Source organism: Emydura macquarii, unplaced genomic scaffold (assembly GCF_026122565.2).
Source record: "Emydura macquarii macquarii isolate MOO-44397 ecotype Brisbane River unplaced genomic scaffold, CSIRO-AGI_Emac_v2 contig_1551, whole genome shotgun sequence".
NCBI lineage: Eukaryota > Metazoa > Chordata > Testudines > Chelidae > Emydura > Emydura macquarii.
This window is the reverse complement of record NW_027131688.1, coordinates 6,911,577-6,934,148: the sequence shown is the minus strand read 5'-3', so window position 1 is coordinate 6,934,148 and position 22,572 is coordinate 6,911,577. Positions and strand designations below refer to the sequence as shown.

The 22,572-nt window shown below is 45.7% G+C and overlaps 1 protein-coding gene across 2 annotated transcripts in view; it reads right to left on the bottom strand.

Annotated features, from left to right (window-relative positions):
* Positions 1-2,032: 2,032 nt before the first annotated feature.
* ATL1 (atlastin GTPase 1) overlaps positions 2,033-22,572 on the bottom strand; it is a 48,504-nt gene continuing 27,964 nt past the window's right edge. The window contains exons 7-14 of one of the 2 annotated variants that reach the window (XM_067554746.1): positions 16,975-17,067; positions 16,407-16,545; positions 13,145-13,272; positions 12,621-12,677; positions 11,630-11,701; positions 9,229-9,660; positions 6,008-6,022; positions 2,033-2,932 (exon numbers count right to left, since the gene is read on the bottom strand). In XM_067554746.1, coding sequence (XP_067410847.1) covers positions 2,822-2,932; positions 6,008-6,022; positions 9,229-9,660; positions 11,630-11,701; positions 12,621-12,677; positions 13,145-13,272; positions 16,407-16,545; positions 16,975-17,067 — 1,047 coding nt within the window. In that variant the 3' untranslated portion in view covers positions 2,033-2,821. The remainder of the gene's footprint in view (positions 2,933-6,007; positions 6,023-9,228; positions 9,661-11,629; positions 11,702-12,620; positions 12,678-13,144; positions 13,273-16,406; positions 16,546-16,974; positions 17,068-22,572) is intronic. The other variant, XM_067554747.1, reaches the window with a different exon arrangement.

Below are 22,572 nucleotides of genomic sequence, written 5' to 3'. Positions count from 1 at the left end.
GGAAGGTTTTCTTCACAGACATAAGAGAAGGAAGGAGACCCCTTCCACTGCCCTGGAGAGACCAGGAGCAGCTGGGACCTCTCCCCTTCCCTCCCAGTGGCAGCAAAACCAGGGGGCACTCCCTGCTGTGGAAATATTTGTAGGGCTGATGTTTATTTTCTATCCTCACAATACCTTGCGGAGACAGGAGTGGGACCTGGCTGTATTTCTGGGGCGGTGACAGATGCCAGAGCAGGACCTGGAGAGGGGCAGTAGCAGTCGCCTTGGCGCATGAGATTGAGCTGGCCATTGGGGAGCAGGTAGGAAACAGCCGGGGAAGACACCCAGCCCGGGGGAGGTGCAGGACTCTGACCATGTGCCAAACAGTGGAGTGAGTGACAGGGCACCAGCACCTGGGTGGAGGGGCAGGAGGTGTTGGTATGCACCAAAGGTAAGGGAGTGCAGGGCACCCCCCAGCCAAATCTCAGTAGCTCCCCTTGGTTCCCTTTGTATCCCTCTGCTCCCTCATTCACAGCGAGCTGTCGATCTCCTCCTCTTTGGGCTCCGGAGTCTGCACCAGTGATCAGTGGGGTATGATTTAAGTGTTGCACTCTAACTGGCTGTGCAGACCCTGCTGGCATGAACTAAAAGGTACCTAGGCTGCCAGCAGGGTCTGCATGGAGCAGATAAAGCGCAACACTTTAGCACACTCCACAGTCACCAGCATCCATGGCTTGGGGGGTGAATCCAGCAGCCCACAGGAAACCTCCATTGCTTTGCCTCCTCTGCGACCTTGACAGTGCAATCTGCATGTGTCACAGGCGGTGGAGAGGAATCTGTATAAAAATGTTGGTGCGCCTGCCTGCTTTGGTGAAACAGTGCCCCAACACCAACACCATGCAACAGCCGCCGCTGGCTGGGGGTGGGCAGTGCCACTTCCGTGGGGCAAGACAACTCTGGCCTACTGGGCTGCAGTCCGTGAGCGTGGACAGCCTGTACTTGGTGGGTTGCCTTACTGAGAAGTCTGGGAACCACTGTAATTGAGTGCGTTTCACATGACGACTTATGTACTTTTCATAGTTTTGTGACTTACATAATTTGTGAAACATTTAAACAATGATTTGTCTGACAGGTCAGCTGCCTTCCTCAGCAGCTGTGTAAGCACGCTGCTCTATTGGAAAGGCAGAGGATTTAATCTACGAGTACGGCGTTGAGGAGGAATAAAATATCAGCGACAGGCACAATATCCAAACAATATCTTCAATGAAAGAGGGGGTTTATTATTTTGTTCAACATGCAGTCTGCTGGCAGATTGCAGCTGTCAAGCAAGCTGTGATCAACATGTGGCGACAGCATCCTACAAAGGTAGATGCCTTGACATCTGAAGAGGACAGAGCGCAAGCTGCCAGATCTTTGAGCTGAAAACAGGTACGACTTCATAGATGAACAGAGCTTTTTAAGCTGATCGAGGCTGTATGTGTACCGAAGCTGCCACTAAAAAGCCCTTAACAATGTAACTCTAAAGGAGTGTTTAGAAGGTGACCTGGAAAATGTTGGCGCGGCAGGAAGTGCAAACCATCTTCAGGAATTTTATTTGCCCAGAGTATTTGAAAACAATGTGAACAAAATGTCACATCAGTTCATGTAGTTAAGACCAAAAAAAAAAATCATGTGCCTCCTTTTCTGCATTTGTAGACTACTGAGGAGGGACTTAAGTATGCCATTTTTAAAGAGTTGTATATAGATGAGTTTTCATACCTGCAACTTTACACACCATTTCCCCCTAAACCCAGACCTTTTACTACATGTGCCATGGCTGCTCTGTGATTTTATTTTTAAAAATGTCATGACAAATCTGCAGTCCTCAGTGATCAGTATAATCAAATTCCACTGTGTGCATTTCTAAAAACAGCAGCTAACGTTTTTGAGGGATTACTTCTAAAGAAAAGCCCAGTGTTCATAAATAAATGATGGAAAAATAAACCTAGATGAATGTTAAGATCTAAGAAAATACCAGTTAATGAATTAATTGCTCACTATATGATCAACCTCATAGGAACCAAAAGGAAACTTTAATACTCTGACAATAAAATAGAACTACAAACACACTTTCTATGCACTAAATGAAAATATATACAGAAACAGTGAAACTTTCTCAAAGACATTTACAAAGTCATCTTTTTGTGCATTCAAGTTACGAAAGGAAAAAGTATACTTTCCTCACAATACCATTATACATACCATAGCAAAAGAAGTGGCCTTACAATTTCTGACAAAGCAAGTTAGTACAATTTTTTTTTTTTTTTTGAAGTGATGTAATTGTGTAGTTCATGGCAGATATGAGGAAAAATGTTGATTAATCAAGCCTTTGGTTATGTGATATTTACTTGAACAAGCATATCTGGGATCAATATAAGAGGGTGGTTGTTTTTGAATAATGCTAGGATTTATATCCGGAAAACTTGTATTACCACATCATTTTATTAATGACCTCATAATATTGTATACTAAATTTTAAGTGGAAAGTAAGATTTCATATATCAGTCAAAACCAGGCAAGAATTACGCTTGATATTAAAAATTAAGAGCATTGTATAGACTTGCAGCAAAATAAAGTATGTACATCTAATGAAATGAAAAACATGCCTACATCTTCCCATCGAACAGCGTGTTGTCAAAATTAAAAGACACATCAAAACATCTTTACAAGTGAATTATTTTTTGTTCTCCCTGCACCATTTCAGGATCGTCAGAAACTTGTACATGAATACAGCGAGGGAGAGTATTTAACTGAGGAGAAGGTGTGTGCGTTTCATTCATGCACCGACATGAAAACATCTGGCTTACATTTTCTTTTTTTCTGAACTTTCAGTCGATTCTGAGTTCTGTGCAGGGAATGCGTGATGATACAAATGTCTGTGAGTTGCTGCTGCACTATAAAGTTTGTACAAAGCCTACAAAACAGAAAAGACAAATATTCGTAAATCCTCGAGTTCACAGAGCAAGTTCTATATTTCTATTCCTATTATAGTAGCAGCTTCAAAAGTCACACTGTAGCCCTTGATTTCTTGTAATCATTTTCATATATGCTAAGTGTGACTTACGAAATCCGGCTCGAAAAATCAATGTAACAACTCCTCCTTTCCATGGTCCAGGCACTGGGGTGAAATAGGTACATACATTTGTTACTGCTAAGCTAATGGACTAGGTCCAGTACACCTTCTAATGATGTGCTTGTTGGATCACCTGTGCTGAGGAAACCAAGGCCTTCCAGATCTAAATGTGTAATGTAAGCCTCTACTGGTTGAGCTAAAGAACCTGTTCCATTTGCATGAAGCAAGTAGCTAATCAATACACGGTTCCTTCCTGAGAGGGCAAGACAAACACCACCTGGCCCATGTGTTACACAGACTTTACTTTGATTCTGTATGACACGTGCAAGAATGAAAGTCCTTCCCATTCATCAATGGAAAGCTTCAGATGCACTGGTTCTTCCGTATGTCTTAAGCAATAACTCAAAAGCTGCTCACCTGCCAAATATTTTGTTCTAATTGTATGGCAGAATATAATCATATCTAGGGATACCGTGCGTCACGTCCTATGCTGGCCTGTGGCATAAGAGTGGGCTCGTGGAGAGGTTTCACTTTTAACATGCAAATTTTAACATTCAATATCTCCATGCATTTTCTGTGACGATAATATAAGTAGTTGTAAAACATGCCATGCTTTTGTGGATCATCAAAGGTACATGCAGGTTTTTCTAGAAAGTGCTTCTTTGAACAAATGCACCCTTTATCATACCGGGGGGATGGGGCGTTGCTGCAGCACAAGTCTTACAAACAAAACTGGCTTGTCTAGCCAAAGAACCTTTTGCTGGTTTCTGCGGAAGATAGATCATGAAGGAGAAGATACCAGCTCTTCATCAAAACTAGTTGTGATGACAGTATCTGCCCAAAGTTCTACATTCCTTTATTGCATTTTCTTTGGATGAGGATGGGTTTTTTCCACCACGCTTTCTGCACCCTCGTAAGTTCAGTGTGCATCTGGGTTAGTTTTCTTTTTATCAAAGTTACTGTCACCCTGTACATCAGACCAGCACGCTGCCCATGCCCTTCTGTACAGAGAGGATTGAGGGGTATTACACCCCTGCAATAAAAATATACACTGCCCACCAAAACAAGGTCTTAAATTTAAATCAGTCATTTGGTGTTTGAAAATAGTCCCCCCCTTGTTTAAACAGTTGCTTGGGGAGGGGGCTTAGGTTCTTTCCCCCTCCCCCCATCATCATTTTTTCAAGACTAAATTTTACATGGCAGAGATGAGTCATTGAAAACTCCTGAGAGCCCCTTGTATTACTAAGAGCATGTTCTGTCTTCAGGCACGAGGGCGTGCATGCCACCGGCCCAGCTTTCTGAGCAAAAATGTGCATGTAGGAAAATAATTTCAATTTAGATCCTCTGAATTCAGATGGTTAAAGGCATCAGAGCAGAAATTTTTTGAGGGCCATGTGGAAGCTATTGATTTTTAATTCTGTTTACAAAAAACGCCTACTGTACATTTTTAAATGCTGCCCCCCGGGGGGGGCTTGATGGCACAATGAGCTAATAACTGGGGGTCTGATTGTGTATTCAGTTGCAAGCAGCACATCCTGTCCAACACCAAGGGAAGTTCTGTGTAAAAATCAAGGGCCATGTGTAAATAGCCGGTTCTTAGGGTTGGAGGCGGATCTGGGCTTTTGCAGCCTAATGTGTGGCAGACATTAGTTCCAAAAGATCGGAGTGCACCTGCTTTCTAGGAGCGGAACCGACTGAGGGGCCACCTCAGGATTGATATGCTTGAGCAATAAAAAGATGTAATAAACCCTGGTGCGGCCCTTTGATTCTCTGATTCAAATGTGCCATGTCTAATCCTAATACTAGCTCCAGTTAAACCACTTTTGTAAAATAGATCAACAGCTTTCCCATTTTACAGCCAGGTAAACTGGCTTGTCTATACAACTAGCGAGCAGCAAACAGAGGGGTAAATCTGTCTCACGCTCGCTGCTGCATGCTAACTGTCCACGCCGCCCATGCTGCTGGGCGCTAAACGCTCCCTAGTGTGTGCTGATGTGCTCCCATTTAAAAATGCAGCAGGCTTTGCCCTAAAGCGGTAAGGAGGGGGCGAAATGTAAGTATCTTTGAAAAATCTCTATTTTAGCTTGTTTTAACATAGGGGGTGGCCCAGACACAGTTGCAATGGGTGTATCTGGGAAATGTAAGATGAGATCCTGCGGTCCTTGTGCGGGTGAAGCAGCCTCTAGCTTCAGTGGGAGTTTTGCAAGATTTGACTGTTAGAAAATAAACATTGCTTGCGTAAGCAAAAACTTCCAGCACAATTAACCCAGCATATTAAAAGAACTAGATCAAAACATCTCCCTCGCACAAGAACAACATTCCTGTCACATGTCCAGTAATACAATTCCCTCCTGTATTAGCCTGGATTTCTTCTCCTAGATAGCTAACTTCTTCCTCATGTTTTCAGCCCTGAGCCTGGGATTTGATCTATATTGCCAGACTCGTGTCTATGCAAGAGGCCCCCCCGTTGGACTGTCTGTGTGAATCTGATTGCAGCATCTGGGACCTCTATTTGCATGTTTTGGTAATGCAGAATTGCTTTTCTTGCTGTCTAATGCTACTGGTATGCTCTGTTCCTCAGAGACTTAGTTGGTTAACTCTCTAACAGGTCCAAATGGTGGCTGGGATTTTCAAAGGTGCCTAAGGGAGTTAGACACCCAACACTGCTTGGGGAATTCAGTGAGAAGGGATGCAAATCCGTTGGTCCCTTTGCAAATCCCAACTGTGCTGAGTAACTCTTTAAAATTGCGAGGTGCTATAACACCTCCTAAAAGAACAGTTCCCACCGGAATGCATGTCTGTGAATGTGAAGGTGCCCCCGGCTGTGCGCGTTAGCAATGTTAGTTTTACAGCAAGAGCAAGCGGTGCAGCATGCAATCTGTGCAGACTAGGTGTTGAAAAGGCAAGTCTACTTACCTCATTTGTGCTTCCCTGTGGGAAAGACAGTTGGAAAAGGAAAAAAATAGCATCTCTGTGTATAATGTTACAGCGTTCAGCTTTAGTGACACAGCCACTTTGTTACATGAGCTTAAACAGTTTTCTGAAGGGTAAAACCTCACATCGCCCTTATCCAGTAACCCTGGCCTTCCAGACAGGCCCCCTGTTGGAGCATGGTCCCTTAGCTGCAGGCTCTAAGGGCTCCATGCCTATCCTACAAGTTGGTAGGCTCAGTCAACTCTACAAATACAATCCCGTCAGGCAAGTTGGTTGCAAGGGGGTTGTTCCCGAATTAGATTACAGACACGGTTCCAATTGGGTCCATAACCATGAACCGACTTGGTCAAGTTTCGGCTCCACACTGAACTCTGAATCCAAGCTCAGGCACAAAGGGGAAGGATTTGCTGGCCACCCTTTCCTTGGGGCCCGAGTCTGATCCTGTCTGCATTTTACACTGGTTTAACGCCGCTCAGACCCTGTGGCAACTCCCGGTTTACACTGGCATCAGGGAGCAGGAGAGGGAGGAAGGTGATTTTTGGAGAATTTGTAGGCGAGGAAGGTTGGCGTCGCACCTTCACTCCTCCATTATGGTCACCACCACAGGGCCTGAATCAAGCGCCCACTTGCCCTGTCGGAGCGGCTCCAGGTGGGAACAGCACATCATCTTGACAATGAAGATTCAGGTTGTTCTCAAAGAGAGAAACGACTCTGATGGGGCCATTCTACTGCCAACTAACGGCCAGCACTTTTCACAGGCAAAACAGCTCTGTATGCGAGGAAGCCGTTGGCATCAACAAACCATCAGTCTTTTATAACAGGGATAGGCATATCCAACGTGGCCTCAAATGTAAGGACCAGATCTCAGCTGGTGTCAATTACTGTAGCTTCATTAGCCAGAAGTTACCGGTGCAATGCTGATTTACACCAGCTGAGGATTGGGCTCTCGCTGCTTTACACACACAAAATGTTTGCAAACCCTAAACCCGCTATAAATCTTCCCTTTTTTTTAAACTCTAATGGAAATTTCCAAAACCAATGAACTTTCTTCTGCAAGTTTTGCAACCCAACCCTTGCAGCTTTGTATTAGACTGGAGGCGATTTGGGGCAGGGAGCATCTTTGTTCTGCGTTGATAAAGAGAGAGCATAGCAGAAAAAGAGTATCCTGTATGGCCAGGGTCCCCCTCAAAAATAAACCTAGCTAACCTCCTGTTGCCCTTTCAAAAGTAAAATGATACAATAACGCCCTCTTGGTGTGCCCCAATGATATGGCCCCCTCGGGGTGCAAAATGATGACTAACAGCACATACCTGGTGGCCTGCAGTAGATGAATCTCCCCCTCCCCCCCAATTTTTCCTCTTTGTTCAATTCAAGTGGGGGCAGGGTGGTTAAAATGAATAGACTGTGACGCCCTGATCATCCTACTTAAGGATCTATTAGAACTTCAATTTGAAACACCTGTTAACGGTTTTTTTGGCACTTGGGTAAGTTTGCTGTAAAAACTAAAACTATTGGCAGACGTTGGGGTTTTGTTTTGTTTTGTTTGTTTAGTTCCAGGGATACCAGCAGCCCACCAGTACCTGCCCCTCTATAAGCAACAGCAACGAATCACTGATGGGCAGCTTTTTCCCTGAAGTACAGAATCCAGCACGCTGGGATGGGAACACAGATTGACACGACCAACCCAGCAGAGAAGGTAATGGCTTGTTGTGGGCTTTCTTCAATCAAGGGAGGAAGAGGAGGTGGAAGGATGGATTTTTTTAAAGATGTGAACATGCTAATGTCATCTCTACGTTAACATACCCCGAGGCAGGCCTGCCGTAACTTCAACCCTTAGCCGCCACAATCAGGAGGAAGCATCAGTTACAAGGACACTGGTCTTAAAATAAAAGCGCACGTCTCTGACATGTCTTTACCTACCGCGGTGACTAGTGCCACCTGCAGTTACTACTGCTGCAAATTACAGGGAAAGAGTTTTCCAGTTGTTTAGGCTGTGCCCGTGACAGCACTTTGTGTGGAGTCAGTGTCACTGTGTCCATGGTGTGGAGTCAGTTATTGCACCTGTTTGTGTGGGTCTTTCACAGAGCAGCAGGGGAAGAGAGGTTTGTTTGGAGTGTTTTTTTAATAGGACAGCTGGCTCTGGGTCCCTGTTCCCTCCAGCTTACCTCACTCAAACGAGCTCTAATCAGAGGGCGGGGGGGTCTGTTCAGGGCCCCATGCTGGGCATCAGAATTCTCACCCTTGCAAGCATCCCAATGAACTAGACGGAAAAGGAGTCTGCCATCCTTGCCTTTACCAGCACTTAGGGCAGCTGCAGTCAGGGGGCGGAAGGCGTAAAGCTGCATTAGTAGGAGCACTGCTAAGTGCTATGAGGGAAGTGATTATTCCCCTCTATTCAGCACTGGTGAGGCCACATCTGGAGTTTTGTGTTGTTTTCAACCCCCCACTACAGGAAGGATGTGGACAAGTTGGAGAGAGTTCAGGGGAGGGCAACAAAAATGATTAAGGGGCTGGGACATGTGACTTATGAGGAGCGGCTGAGGGAACTGGGCTTGTTTAGTCTGCAGAAGAGAAGAATGAGGGGGGATTTGATAGCAGCCTTTAACTACCTGAAAGGGGGTTCCAGGGAGGATGGAGCTAAGCTGTTCTCAGTGGTGGCAGATGATAGAACAAGGAGCAACGGTCTCAAGTTGCAGTGGGGGAGGTCTAGGTTGGCTATTAGGAAAAGCTTTTTCCCTAGGAGGGTGGTGAAGCACTGGAATGGGTTACCTAGGGAAGCGATGGAATCTCCATCCTTAGATTTTTAGGGCCCGGCCTGACAAAGCCCTGGCTGGGATGATGTAGCTGAGATCCATCCTGCTTTGAGCAGGGGGTTGGACTAGATGACCTCCTGAGGTCCCTCCCAACCCTAATCTTCTATGATTCTCATACTCTGATTCTAAAGAAACTGTCTGGAAAGGGGTTAAAATGGGGTATGTATGTTGCTCTGAAATGCTAAGGCTTAGCCACTCTCTAGGGCATGAGTGTATAGCTAATTTAAGCCAAGATCCTGCGACTGAATATATGCAGGTTGTCCTGATAACAGGACTGGGACCCTGCTAACCTCAGACGACTCATTTAAAAGCTATTTCAAAGGAGTTGAGAATCCCAAAGCAAATCGAGGTCAAAGAATGTACATTTTGATCAAAAGCGACTGATCTTACCTGGTCCCATAAAGCTGCAGCCACTTGGTCTATTACGGCTCCCAGTTCTCTGTATTCCCCAGAGTATCTGATATATGCCCAGGTGCACAGAGTGATCAGGGTCAACCCCATGATCATGTTGCATAGACTGGCAATGACATCCAACCCAATGAATCCGGTCACTCCGGCGATCACGTATGTAATGAAGATGACCACAAACAGTGTTGCAGGGGTACGTGCAGCGTGGAATATGTTCTTGCTGTCATTGTGCTTAATGTATTGTATATAGAGCTCGTCTATTTCGTTCTCCAGCTGTTGTAGGTAGCGGCGACTGAACTCCTCCCCACCCATCTTCTTAACCCCTCGAAACAGCTTCACGGCTTCCTCCTTGAGCTCCAGGTGTTTGCTCTGCAGATCACTGGGTGCAAGAAACGGCTTGTCACCCCCACAAACCTATTTAGAGATAACAGATCAGTTATTCACAGTTATTTCAGATAGCGCACAGTGACTGTAGCCCCCCAGGCTGGTGCACCCACAGTGCAGGTCACATATGAGGATAAACAGATCTAGTGCTCCGGTGGAAGTATTCTTTGGCAGTGATCACTACACTCCTTAGTGAGAGTTTGCAAGATTCGGCACCAAAAATCTTTGGAAAACAACTCCTCCTCCACTTACCTGACAAGTCCGGAGCTCAAGATTCTGTTTCCCTAGCCAGAATTGCTGGGTGATATAGTTACCACCCACAGCAGTGCAGGGAATCTAGGGTCTTGCATTGCTCTTGGTGTTATCAGTGTGATCAGCAGTCGCACAGGACTCTGAGCCCAGTGAACCGAAGTCTTGGCATGAAAAGCTTGGCAGGCAAAAGCTTCTCTGCCAACCTTTCAAGACGATTTTAAAAGCTGCTAACGAAGTTGGACGGGTGCCTGAGCAGGCTGCGAACCTGGAGAGCACAGAATGGGAGATTTTGCAAGCTCCTTGATTGAACTTGGCCGGCAATTGTTAACTACATGGCAAGGCCCAGCGAATTGGACCTACACTAAGCAGCAAGGTCCCTAGATTCTGGGGCACGCCGGAACGCCCCTAGAAATTCTGCAGGAGCCTCTTTCACATTCCGAACGGGGAAGCGGTTAGTGATTTAGACACAGAATTGAACAGCCCGTTCCGTGCAGCAGCCTACACGGTGACGATCTCGTCGACTTCCATGTGTTCAGCGTGCTGCAATCTTTTTTGTACTGAAAACCGTACGACGGCACCCTAGGAGTGGGTGGGGAAGCTGGAGGCTTTGGCAGCTGCAGGGAGGCAGGCTGGGTTCTTGGCACCTGGCGAAGGGTGGGGGACGGCTGAGGATTCAGAAATTAACAAGGACCGGATTAAGACACAGGCGTTATTGCCACCAGGGTCCTAGAGCGCCTAGAGTCACATGCTGATACTGGATTCTAAACTTTCACTGTTCAAGAAATATACACTTCTAGCCCTCATGGCTGTAAAGAAAATCTTGAAACGAGGCCCACGTGTAACCGATAGCGTGAGGACCGCCTGCGTCTGCAGACAGCCTGAATCAATGGCTCTGAGAGGTCTGAACCGCCCCACTCAGTGGGTTAACTTTGAAACCCGCTGTTCTCAGGTGGCCCCAGCCAACACTGCCACAGCAGAGCTCTCAGTGGACGGGGGAATGGACGGATCCTTGCTGCTGCCACCCCTTCTTCACGGCTTTGCTGGGATGGGGCTCCAATACACAGCCCTCTGTTGTCAGGGAGTGCCCAGACTACCATAATCCAGCACTAGGGCTAACAGGTGAGCTGGATTTTCCCATTAACAATTTTTTCACCTTCAGAAAGACCATCTCCTTGAGATGAACTGGTGGTGGGGCAATGTGCTCCTTTCAGAACTATTGGTTCATGCTCTCTGCAGACTCAGGAAGGCAACACTCCAACAGCTTATGCTTGATTCACATCCTCTTCCACTGCCAGCCATTCGGTGCGCACCTATTTTTGCTTTTAAACCTCTTGCCCTGGGGTCTACAGATACTTTTCTGCAATAAACAAATAATGAAATAATACAACCACTTAGCTCTTACACAGCGCTTTTCAGCGGCAGATCTCAAAGATCTCAAATCCATTCGCGTTTTTACGGAGACAGTTGCTGTCTCACATTACTGGCTGGAAAAGCTCCTTTTTGCACGCAGGAGTAGAAGAAGAGAGCCCTGAATGTCTGACTGGGACCTTTCATTTAACATCTTAGCTCACTGAGATACTTAAAACTAAAATTCCTACCAAGTTTATTGAGACTCTTTGGAGCAATATCAAATCATTGCCAGACACAGCGGCTTCTCCGTAAACTGCCTTGTAAAGCGAGACCATGTGCAGCCTCGTTGCTTTGAAAGACCGTTTAATGTCCGTGGAAATAAGAGCTGTTACCTCACCTCTTCCATTCTTTTATTGTAGGTGTCCTTGGCAGTGGCAACCGCTGCTAAATTGTTCGCCTCAGCTGTGGCCTGTAACCGGGGGCAAAACATGATGCAACTTTCAGATCAAGCAGATGGTGTGGCAGGTGGGAGAGAATCAGGCCATGTTAATTACAAATCAGTATCCCTCTTCCTGCATGGGTGGGTGGGTGGGTGCATGCACACATACCCCTGTATACACAGGGGTATAGGAAGGGCTAAAGTACAAAAACTAAAAACAATAAACAGCTTGACAGCGCTTTAGTATGAATTAAATGGACCTTCCCCTCCCCCTAGTAACAACTCAACCCCAGGCCCTTCGTTCAGCCCTGTGTTTACAGTCACTTCTGCCTCTTCCCGCAAAAGCCTGAGTGAATAGATGAGCCTAACACCATACCCTGAAGGGCAACAGACAGAGAGCAAATGCCAGTCAATAGCCGCTGCTTCTAGACACCAGCCTTTTAAAATCTGGGTGATCTTAATTGCCACTGGTGCTGGGACAAAGAGGTGGCATCTCAAGAAGGCAGAGCCCAAGCCATAGTGGGATTTACAGATGCACTTTGAATGTAGCTAGTAGCAAACAAGGAGGTGATTCCTGGACGAATCCAAAGCCAGAGGCTGTAAAACCCCCTCCTTGCATCTATGGGAAATGTTAAGAAACCACTGGAAATAACCGGCCCCTAGGTAAACAGCAATTGCCTCTGTCTTGTGAAAAATACTATGGGGTGCCTAAGTCACTTCTGAAAATGGGCATCAGGCCCCTAAGTCACTTGGGTGCTTTTGAAAACTTTCCCCCAAGTAGCTGCAAAAGACGTCCAACCAGGACATTCTTCGATGAGCGTCTTAGAGCACCACAGAACAGACTCAACGCCCTCCTTTCGCCTAGCGTCTCAGATAACAGCCTAACTGAAAATCGATGCGAATCACTGTAGACAAGCTCCGGCCAGCCAACAACATCCAGCATAAATACCTGCAACATTGATTTTGGATGTGGCAGTTCTTCTCCTTGATAGATCTTTATATATGCCTAGGAAACAAGACAGACAGCCAGACGGTCACCTTTGATGTTGTGTTTGTGCAACACCCACCCACGTCTTACGCAGCACCATTAAGGAGATTTTTAAAAGGCACAGATGGGACTTCGCTATCCGGCTCCCAGCAGTAAACGGTTCATTTTGTGCTGAGCAGCAGTGACACAGACTTGAAGTGTAAAGTCGCCCTTAGTCTCTCTGTGCTACAGCTTCCCCATCTGTACAATGGGGCTAAGAGCACCACATGTCTCACAGGGGAGTCGTGAGGCTATTCAGACACTATGGTGATGGGCACCATATAAATACCTTGGCTAGAAAGAAGTGCACATTCCCCAGCCTGCGTATCCCAGCCCTGCCTTTATTTCTCACTTTAGGAGAAAATCAGGGAAAAAAATCAGGGGGAAAAAATGCAAACGCTTCCCCTCTGAATAACGCTGATTTCTCATGGCTTCGGAGACATTACCTTGAAGTACTCCACCAGGCCTCGGCAGGTGATGTTATTTCCATTGATCTCCTTAACGTCTAGGCTCTCGGGGCTAAGAAGCCAAGGAATCAACACCTTCAAGTTCTTGATGAACTCGTCATCGATTTCTGTAAACAAACCCAGTGTCAGAGCCATATCGGCGGCGCTTCAATACACACGCATGAAACCGTGCCAGATAACTCTAGCCACAATGTAAGCGAGCTGCCTTGTGATATAATGAGGTCTGTACTCAGATGCATTAGCTCATTAGTGCTACTTAACTAAAGCACGGTATGCAGTTATGACTCATTTTCCAAGCAGTCTCCTAGCTTGCACCCACATCCATCTGCAGGCGCAAAGCTGCCAGTGCGTGATCGAGCAGGGGATGCCTCCAGAATTGGTAACAGTGGATTTGAGTGCTTTGTCGCATGGTGTCAGGCCCTGTGGGTTTCGAACGTGGGTCCGTGTGGGAGTCATCACATTCCAGTCCTCTGCCTGGCAGCTCACAGACAGCACCTGGGAGCGGGGTCCATGAAGCCGAACCAGGGCATAAGCCCCATCCCTATGCTGTGATTGGGAGAGCTCCAATGCTCCTGATTAGGCCACAGCCCCTATTTAAGCCAGAGGAGGAAACAGGAAGTTGTTGTACAACTGGGTTTCATGCTGCCATGGACAGCTGGTCTGGTGCTTACCTCTTCCTGACTTGGTAACTGCCTCCTGGTTCCTGCCCTTCAGTTTGTCTTTCAATTCTGATCTCCTGGCATCCAACCCAGCCTGATTCCCGAGAACTGGCTCCTGGCCCCTCAGCCTGCACCTGATGCTAATCCCTAGGCCAGGCCACAGACTTGAAACACGGTGAGTTACATGCTTTGCTCAACCAGTGCCCCAGGAGTGTGTGCAAAAACAACGTGTGCATGGAATTACTGCGCTCTTTCCTCTCTCCTTTGGCGCTCCTGTTTGAAAAAATCACATCAGGACCTGAAAACTTTTGGCCTCCAGGTTTAAGAGAATAAGAATTGTTCATCCCTGCTTTTTACTGCACTCCATTGACGAGATCTCTTACACTGAGCTCTTAGTCCTTTAGGGGTGCTGTACACTGAAATATTCATATGCACTATTAGAACCTGCAGACTGAAAGCTCTTGTATGTGTATTAGTGACTTGGCATTAGTGCATCACATTAAAAAATCCAGGGTCCTGGCATCAAAGAGTTACCTACTGTGCCAATTGGCTCCAGTGTGTCCTTGCTAAGGCTGTAACTTTCTTTGCTGTATTGAGAAGCAGTAAGGTGTTCAGGTAAGACACCTGTAGGAAGGCGTCTCTTTGCAAACAGTTCAGTGGAGTTCAATTTGCCCTTTGGGTAATCTTTTATTATGAATGCTGCATGCATGTCACTGCTGATCTTTATCGCTGACCCTTCCAAAGTATTGTCTTGGCCAGTCGAAATATAGAAACAGAGGAATGCCTAGAGACACCATAACATCTACTAAATAAACAGATGCTACTGCAGCTCAAAACACTGCTCCGGAAGTGCTGTTCTAGCACAACAAATCTGAAAGGGCTAGCGGTTTAGCAGGTGGCTTTCCTATGTGTACCCATCAGACCTGGAACACACAATATGTTTTCTTGGTTTCTGAGCTCTGGGAACGTGTATTTGGAGATGGTGGTGGTGTTTTTACTACACAATTCCATACCCTGATATCCAGATCACTCTGTGTCTGCAATATTTTGAGTAAAGCTGTCTTCCTTCCTTCTCCTACCATGACAGGTTCTATCACAGCACTTTCCAAAAAGGAGAGACTATCCCCATCAGTGGTTCTCAACCCGTGACCCAGTCAGCACAGCTGCAGCCCGCGTGACATCCTCAGGACCATACGGGAAGTATATATATTGTGTGGATGCGGCCCACGTAAGACAAAGTGCCGCATATGCGGCCCACAATGGTAAATAGGTTGATCTAGATTCACTGCCTCTTGTTGGTACGAAGAACATCTTGCCTGAAACCGCCAGCATCGCTGGAATTCAGTGGGATGCCTCCCCATTGTGACCAAGTCAGACTAAATCACCCAGAACTGCAGGACTAAGTCATCTTGACTTACAAAAATGTCTAAAATATAATTTCTGTGAAATGGCTGGAAACTGGAAAGGGAAAGCGAATGGTACAGCCTAGGCAGGCAGAGGGTAACAATAGTGATATATTTTCATCTGATTCAATTCTGAGAGAGCAGAGGCAGCATTGGGCTGCTTTGAGGGAAGTGGTAGGATGAGACTCCATAAACCAACCAGTTCCTTTGAAAGCAGTCATCGAGTTCTAGCGGTCTCCTAAAGCTATGCTTGGAACAAAGGAATGAACTCTATAGAGGATAATTACCATGAGCGACTGACTAACTTATCGATCCCTTTTCTTTGAACTGGTTCCTATTTCGCGCACACATTTTATCAGACGAACAAGATGGACCATCCGCTTAGCAAGTGCCGGAGCACACACTTGCCAAAAAGCAAGTTCTTTTGTCTGATTGTTTAGTTTGATGCTAAAGGGAACATTTTCCTTCCTGCTAAGAGCTTTCGGGAAGCACATAACTATGGATTAAATGACCAGCAGAGAAAATGCTATGCAACCACAAATAAAGTTAATTTAAAAATCCACACCCTACGAATCCATTGGAACAGAAATGCAATCCAAGGCCCTTGAGCTACTAAGATTTTCCTCCAAGGAAACCATTAATCAGCTCACTCAAAAAGACTAAATATTGCTTTGGAAAACTTTATACACCTAAATCTCAGTTTTAAGGACCTATTTTTCACTGGGCTTCCATTTTTCACCAGCACAGTCTTACCCCCATAATGAGCTGCATCCACAACTTTGTGCCGGAATTGAATTACCAGCAAAAAGTATCAATTAAACATAGGTGCAAAATGGTGCATCTAAAAATTCAAACCTCAGCCTCACTTCCTTTGGTATCACTTTGTTCTCAGCCATCTGCCTAGAACTTTATCCTTCTATACCTGGTTAGCAGCTCCTAACACATCCCTTTGTCAGGTCAAAATCACCAACGTGTACAGGCATGAATAGCTTGTTGGTTGAATTCAGAAGGGGCTATATATGTTTAACCCTTCTTTCCACAGGTGTTTTACTGAAAATATTTGGAAAGGGCTTCAGGAGAGAATAGGCTCTTCTGACAATGTTTATAAATAAAGCAATCATTCAGTTGCAAATGTAAATGATTAAATATCAAACTATATTGTTTCATTTTCCATCAAACCTTTTAGTTTTCCATCAAAATTGGGGTTGGTGGCTACTTTCAAGCCAGGATGAGGTAACAGAAAGCAGGAGATGTTTGTGAAACAGGAATGGATGTGTTTTCTGACGTTCTGCAGTTCTTCGTGTTGATTTCCTGAGACCTAGGAGAGATTGGCATGAAGTTAGCATGTTTACATTTTATGTGGACATTTATTTCCATTACCAAACCATTTCCTGATTCCTTCTCATAGAGCCCTCTCTTGTATATTTTATTATATAACTAACTATTAATGAAACATTCTTTCTGATCATGTAGTTATCCTTTATTTCCCACCTAAAATGCAGGTTACCCAGAAATCTCTGTGGTGGAACAGACTAGCTCTGTATAGTTCTACATGGATTTTAATTATTGCTCCTAACACCTATGATGTGGAGAACAGCAGCTTCCCTGGGTTACAAGATGAATGAGGGTTTTCTAAATTGTTCTTGAACCCATCTCCACCAAACTCACTCATCTCATCTAGCCAGGTCAGCTCAGAACTAATTCATGCAAGTTCATGCCAAACAGCATCCGGAAATGTAGAACAAACCTTAAGACGTTTTTCCAAAAATTTTGAACCACCATCAGCTCCATAGGAAAATTCATAGGGGAAACTCCAGTCACGAACAAGGAATATGAGAGACTAAAAAACACAATGGGGAAACAGAAATAGGGGGCTCATCAGTGCTCTGCTGTCCGGTAGGGGCTTGATCCAGACACTCTGACTTCCCTGGACTTTGGATCAGGCCCTATATTGTTTTACTTTTGCCTCGTCTTCCACAAGAAAAACGACAACTGGAGCTGGGTGAATAATACAAAAATAATTTTACCGATATCTCTTTGCACAGATAAATAAAAACTTTGCCATGTTCACACCGACTTTATGCCTGCTGCCCACAAATATTCAAGCCTTCAACTTTCACTGGCAAAACAGATGGGGAAGAAATGAATTTCAAAGCACGTGCAAAATATTCATGGCAGAAGTGCTTACATGCTCATCCAATCAAGGACCAGAAGAAAATATCATGCGACTTGCATCACCAATCACAACTAAGCAACACTGCCTGAATTCTCAACATTCAACATCATGCCATAGAAATATCAAATACAATATGTAAAATGCTCGTTCATCAAAAGCTACTGGTTCATCAGATTTGAAAACAATGATAAATTCAAGCAAATTGTGAGATGTCTGCTGCTATTCAGTGAATAAAAAGAGGCTATGTTTACTTTATAATTAATCACTGTGAATTACTCAGCTCCAGTGGCAACTTCTGTGAGTCCTGGATTCGTGATTATTTTGGGTGAAATGCTCCCCTGTGCGATGGGGACCATGGTGCTGGGCATCTGCACAGGGGAGACGCTCACTCTGTAATTAGTTGTTCCACAGATGAAACCCCACACACACACACACACAAAATTTGCATACAATACTATATATTTAATGGCAATTTGATGCTCTAGATTGAACAACACCGCCCATTATTCTAGTACTTCCTGTTCTACTTAGAATGTCATGGTCTGGATAGAACAATAGCTAGGCACATATTCTGCAGAATAAAAAGGAAGTTTGCTAACCAGCACAAAGGGAATAAGATCCCTAATTTCAGCCACATTTAGTTTCATTTTATGGGAAATTTACAGCTTTGCTTTTTTTTCCCCCCAGCTTCCTTGACTGGGCATCTTTCCAAGCTGACTTTTAATTAGAGATATGTAGGAGGAGAGGAGAAATATGAAATCGCTGGGTTCTGTAATCTTTATTGAGGCATCAAAAGTTTCTGTTCAATGAATAAATAAATGCTAATGCAGTCAAGTTACAGTCATTTCAAAAACTAATTTTCAAGGCACAACCTGCATTCAAGATCCGATTTACACAGCACGAACCTAAGTTACAGAGTATGTGACTGGGGTTTGGAGAGGCAGAAGCCACAAAATGGCCCTGCAGAAATGCTAGGTTTGCTCTTGCACAGATCAATTAACAGGTCGATAGCTGGAATTATATTTATTAAAGATGCAGAAAAAAATGTCTGTTGCTTAAAATAAAAATTAGAGAGAGACCTCTTTCCTTCTTAGTCTCTCTCCATAAAGCATTGTTTTTGGAGAGAAAGAAAGTGAGACAAAATTGACTAAGAACATTACTAACAAACTAAGAACATTACAGTCTGTGGTGAATGTAGGGATCTGGCTACTTCAGACCTCAACGTTCTGCAAAGTTTGTCGACGCAGCAAGAGCAGTATGACTGTAGCCCAGGCAGGCATTCCCCACACTAACTTTTATCTAGCTAGCATGGGTAAGTGGTGGATTTAGAGTTTGTGGAGCCCTGTGGAAACTGAAAAAAAGGCAGACACGTTTTGAACGAAGTCAAAAAATGTATAGCTCCCTCACAAGATTCAGCTGCAGCGTTGCAGATTAAATTTAAGGAATGGCTGGAACATGGTATGAATAAAGCAGAAGGGCTTGCATTTGTTTAGTCTTGTCTGTAGACCTGAATATTTTCCTGCCATATTTATCAAAGCTCTGCCTATGACAATTTTTTATGTCCAAACCTAAATTTGCAATGATTTCCAAAACAGTTGTCATTAGACATTCAGAAGTGTGGGATGTTAGCGGGACAAAACAAAGAAATTGTTCTACAACTTCATCATTGCCGGTCATATAGCTTAAAATGAATGTTAATTGGTCTACATGACTCACATCAGGTGTTGAATCGACTATTATGGAATAGTACTTGACATCCTTTGCTTCATCAGTGACTTGGTTTCTGAGCTGCTCTGCCATTATAGTGATGAATTCATCATAGGCTTGGTGCATGAAAAAGTTGGTCTTCCTTGAGCCACAACACTGATAATTTTTCAAATGTTCTTTGAGAAAATCGTCAAATGTACTAAGATATTCAAGGCAGCAGTTTGACCGCGGCAATAACACGTCTCAGCACTTTCCTCCAATAAGAACACTCCTTTTCAAACTGAGCCGATAACACATAATCAATTCTTCCAGATAATTTATACTTTTGAATGAACTTACACATAGCATTAATATGAGCTTTGGAAGTTTCATGATTTGCAGTCTCTCTTGCAACATTTCTCCAATTAGAGTGCCCGTCGACGAATGGTTGTTTTCCTTTACCATGGTCGGAATAATTTGCCAACATAACAGTAGACTGCCTGAGTGGTTTCCGAAAAAATCAACCAAATTCTTATTTCTGTCATCCCATTTTTCTTCATCTTCAGAAAATGGGACTCACGAAGACACCTCTAAATTGCTTTCGTCCTCCAACCTCATACTTGTCTCTCAAATTTTCCATATTATGTTTTTTGGTTTACTTACTAAGAAATATTTTATCATATCCAATGAAACAGATTTTGGCCATAATGCAACGTCCCCAGGGTAGGTTTCTTCCCTCACTTCAACAAAATTACCAATATTTTGTAGTTCCATTGTCACTTCAGAGTCCACTTGTTGAACTTTTGCAGTCGTCGTGGTATCCCCACAACTTGGCAAGTGATCATATAATTCAGATATTTCCTCGTCCATACTTTCTGATGTATGGCCACTATTCAATATTTCAAGCTTTTTAAAATAAGATGACAAACTATCTTTTTGCTTAGCTTCGTCTTCTTGCCTCACCTTCATTTTTTTTGCGTTTTTGACTGCCAGACTCATAATGTTGCTTCATTATTGCTAAAAAAAAAAAAATTACCTTGATTCTAGGCAGATTAAAACACAGCAGGGGCGTAGCCACAGGTGGGCCTGTGTGGGCCGTGGACCACCCAACTAGGTTTAACGCAGTTAATCCCGCGTTTTTAATCAGGCTCTGTAAAAACAGGCTTTTGACCCATTACATACTAGTGACAAATCACAGGGATTGTTGCAAAGTGCAGGAGAAGGTGCTTTTGTTCAATTGGATAATTGGTGAAGCAGAAAGACTGATTGGCAAATGACAATTTCCCTTATGTAAGGGGACTAGTAGCCCCTTACTGGAGCTCAGTGGGTCTTTTTTGGTTGGCCATCTTTGAGGAAGCAAGACCATGAAATGGACAGCCCGCAGGGCCGGTGGGGAGAGGCCAATGCGCCAGGTCAGCCTGATTGATGAGGGATCCAGGAGGACGGGGGCCCCTGTGTGAGCTGGAGCTGCCCCTCCTGTGCCTGGGCAGAGCAGGGCCGAGCTAAGGACAAAGCAGCCGACGGATGGGAGGCCAGAGAAGCCAGGCCAGGAAGCCGAGCTGAGCACAGTGGGCCTGGGACTGGGGTCGGGGCTCGAGCCATCTGGAGCTGGGTGTAGGAGGCCAGAGACGCCCAGGGAGCTGAGCCAACCCACAGCAGCAGAACCAGAGGGTCCCGAGGAGCATCCCAGGGAGCCGAGCCAAGCTGAGCCGCACGGAAGCATGGTGGAGCTGGGGCTGGAGCCATCCGGAGCCAGGGGCGGTGAGTGAGCAGCTGGGCAGAGCGAGGGGGACCCTGGGCAGGGCCTGGCGCAGGGAGACGCCACCAGCCCAGAGGCTGCGCAGGCTGGACTGGGAAGGGGCCGTGACCCCGACGGGGGAATGACGCTGGAGAAGGGGGCCCTGCCCCCAGTGCCTGGGGCATGTGGGCACCGCCAGAGCCAGTGCCCGACTCTCTGCATCCCTGTAGCGCAGCCAGGCCTGGGCAGGGGCCTGCGACATGTGACGCAGTCTGTGAGCCTCCCTGACACCCCAGAGACGCTGTGTGTGGTGCCCCCGGGCCAGGGGCAGTGCGGGGTGTTTGCCTTGAACTTTTCTCCTCTTTTCTGATTTTTGTTATTTGACGTTTGATTGCTGTTTGTGTAACACATTGTGTTGCTTTGTATTGTGTGCAATGATCCGTGGGTCAGGGAAGCGCCCAGTGCAGAGTTAGTTCCCTGGAGTGGGGACACCCTAGCCCCTGCCCTGAGGGACCACAACAAGATTGGGGGTCAAGCCCCCAGGAATCCTGGGCCCAGCCTTGTTGGGGTTACAGGGACCCCACCACACAGGAAAGTGGGAGAGGAGCCCTCGAGGCCAGGCCGGCCTCTGGGGAAAGGGAGTGGGAACAAGGACTTTTGCTAACCAACTCCACCGGGGCAGTGTGAGAGCCAGGAAAGTTCCCCACAATAGTGGGCCCGTTCCCACCGCTTACACGTAGCTGCTGTTATGCTATTGCCGAGACAGCGAAAAAACGGCGATGCAAATTCTTTGCTAGACTACTTCAAAATACAATGTTTAGTTCGCAGAATAAGTTCGCAGAATGCAGAAAGCCTGGCCCGCTTCGCGACTTGCAACGCTTATTAAGTTTGGTCATTTGTAGATTTGTCCTGAATTTTGGGGCCCCCTGTCATTGGGGGACCCTGTGCCACCGTCCGGTGTGTTTCATGGTAGCATAGTGTACTATAGTATAGTATGGTTTCATGGTACTGTAGCCGTGGCAGCGGAGGCTAACAACCAGAGCGCACACACAGTCCCCAGGGGGCCTGCGTTCCAGTTGCTAGTCCCCGCTGAAGCCTGTGCTGCCTGTCTTCATTACGATTGTTAACTGCGCTAGCCAAATTGATGCTAGCATGGGTCTGCTTCACTCGCAGCATAGACCGGTTCAGATGTTCCTGTGGCACGTCTCTGTAACACGCTGTTTTTGCTAATCCGTTACACGCGCACTGTACTCAGACTTTGATTCAGAAGTCATTTTATGTTTGCAGCACGGTGGCCTGGGCATCCCAGCTTTCCCAAAGACAGCGAATCAGGCATTTCCGTGTACAGGGACTCAAGGGTTTTCTCCTCTACCCCTTCTTTCCTGCCCATATTTCAGGGCTGCTGGAACAATGTATACAACTGGGGTGCTGAGAGCCACTGAAGCAAACTGTAAATCCTGTACATGATGGAAACCATTTCATCCGGTACCCCCAGCACCCTTAGGTAACCACCTACTCTCAGCACCTCTGCCATAGTTCCTTACATACGCTGATTCCTGCATCTTCACTCTCAGATTCCTACATTTTAAGGCCAGAAGAAACCACTATGATTGAATCTGACCATCTGCATACCCCAGGCCACAGAACCTCACCCAGTGCCTGGAGAAAGGCAGACAATCTTGAAGTGATGGAGAACTCACCCTATGCCTAGGCTCTGTTGTTCCAGTGGTTAATTTACCCTCGGT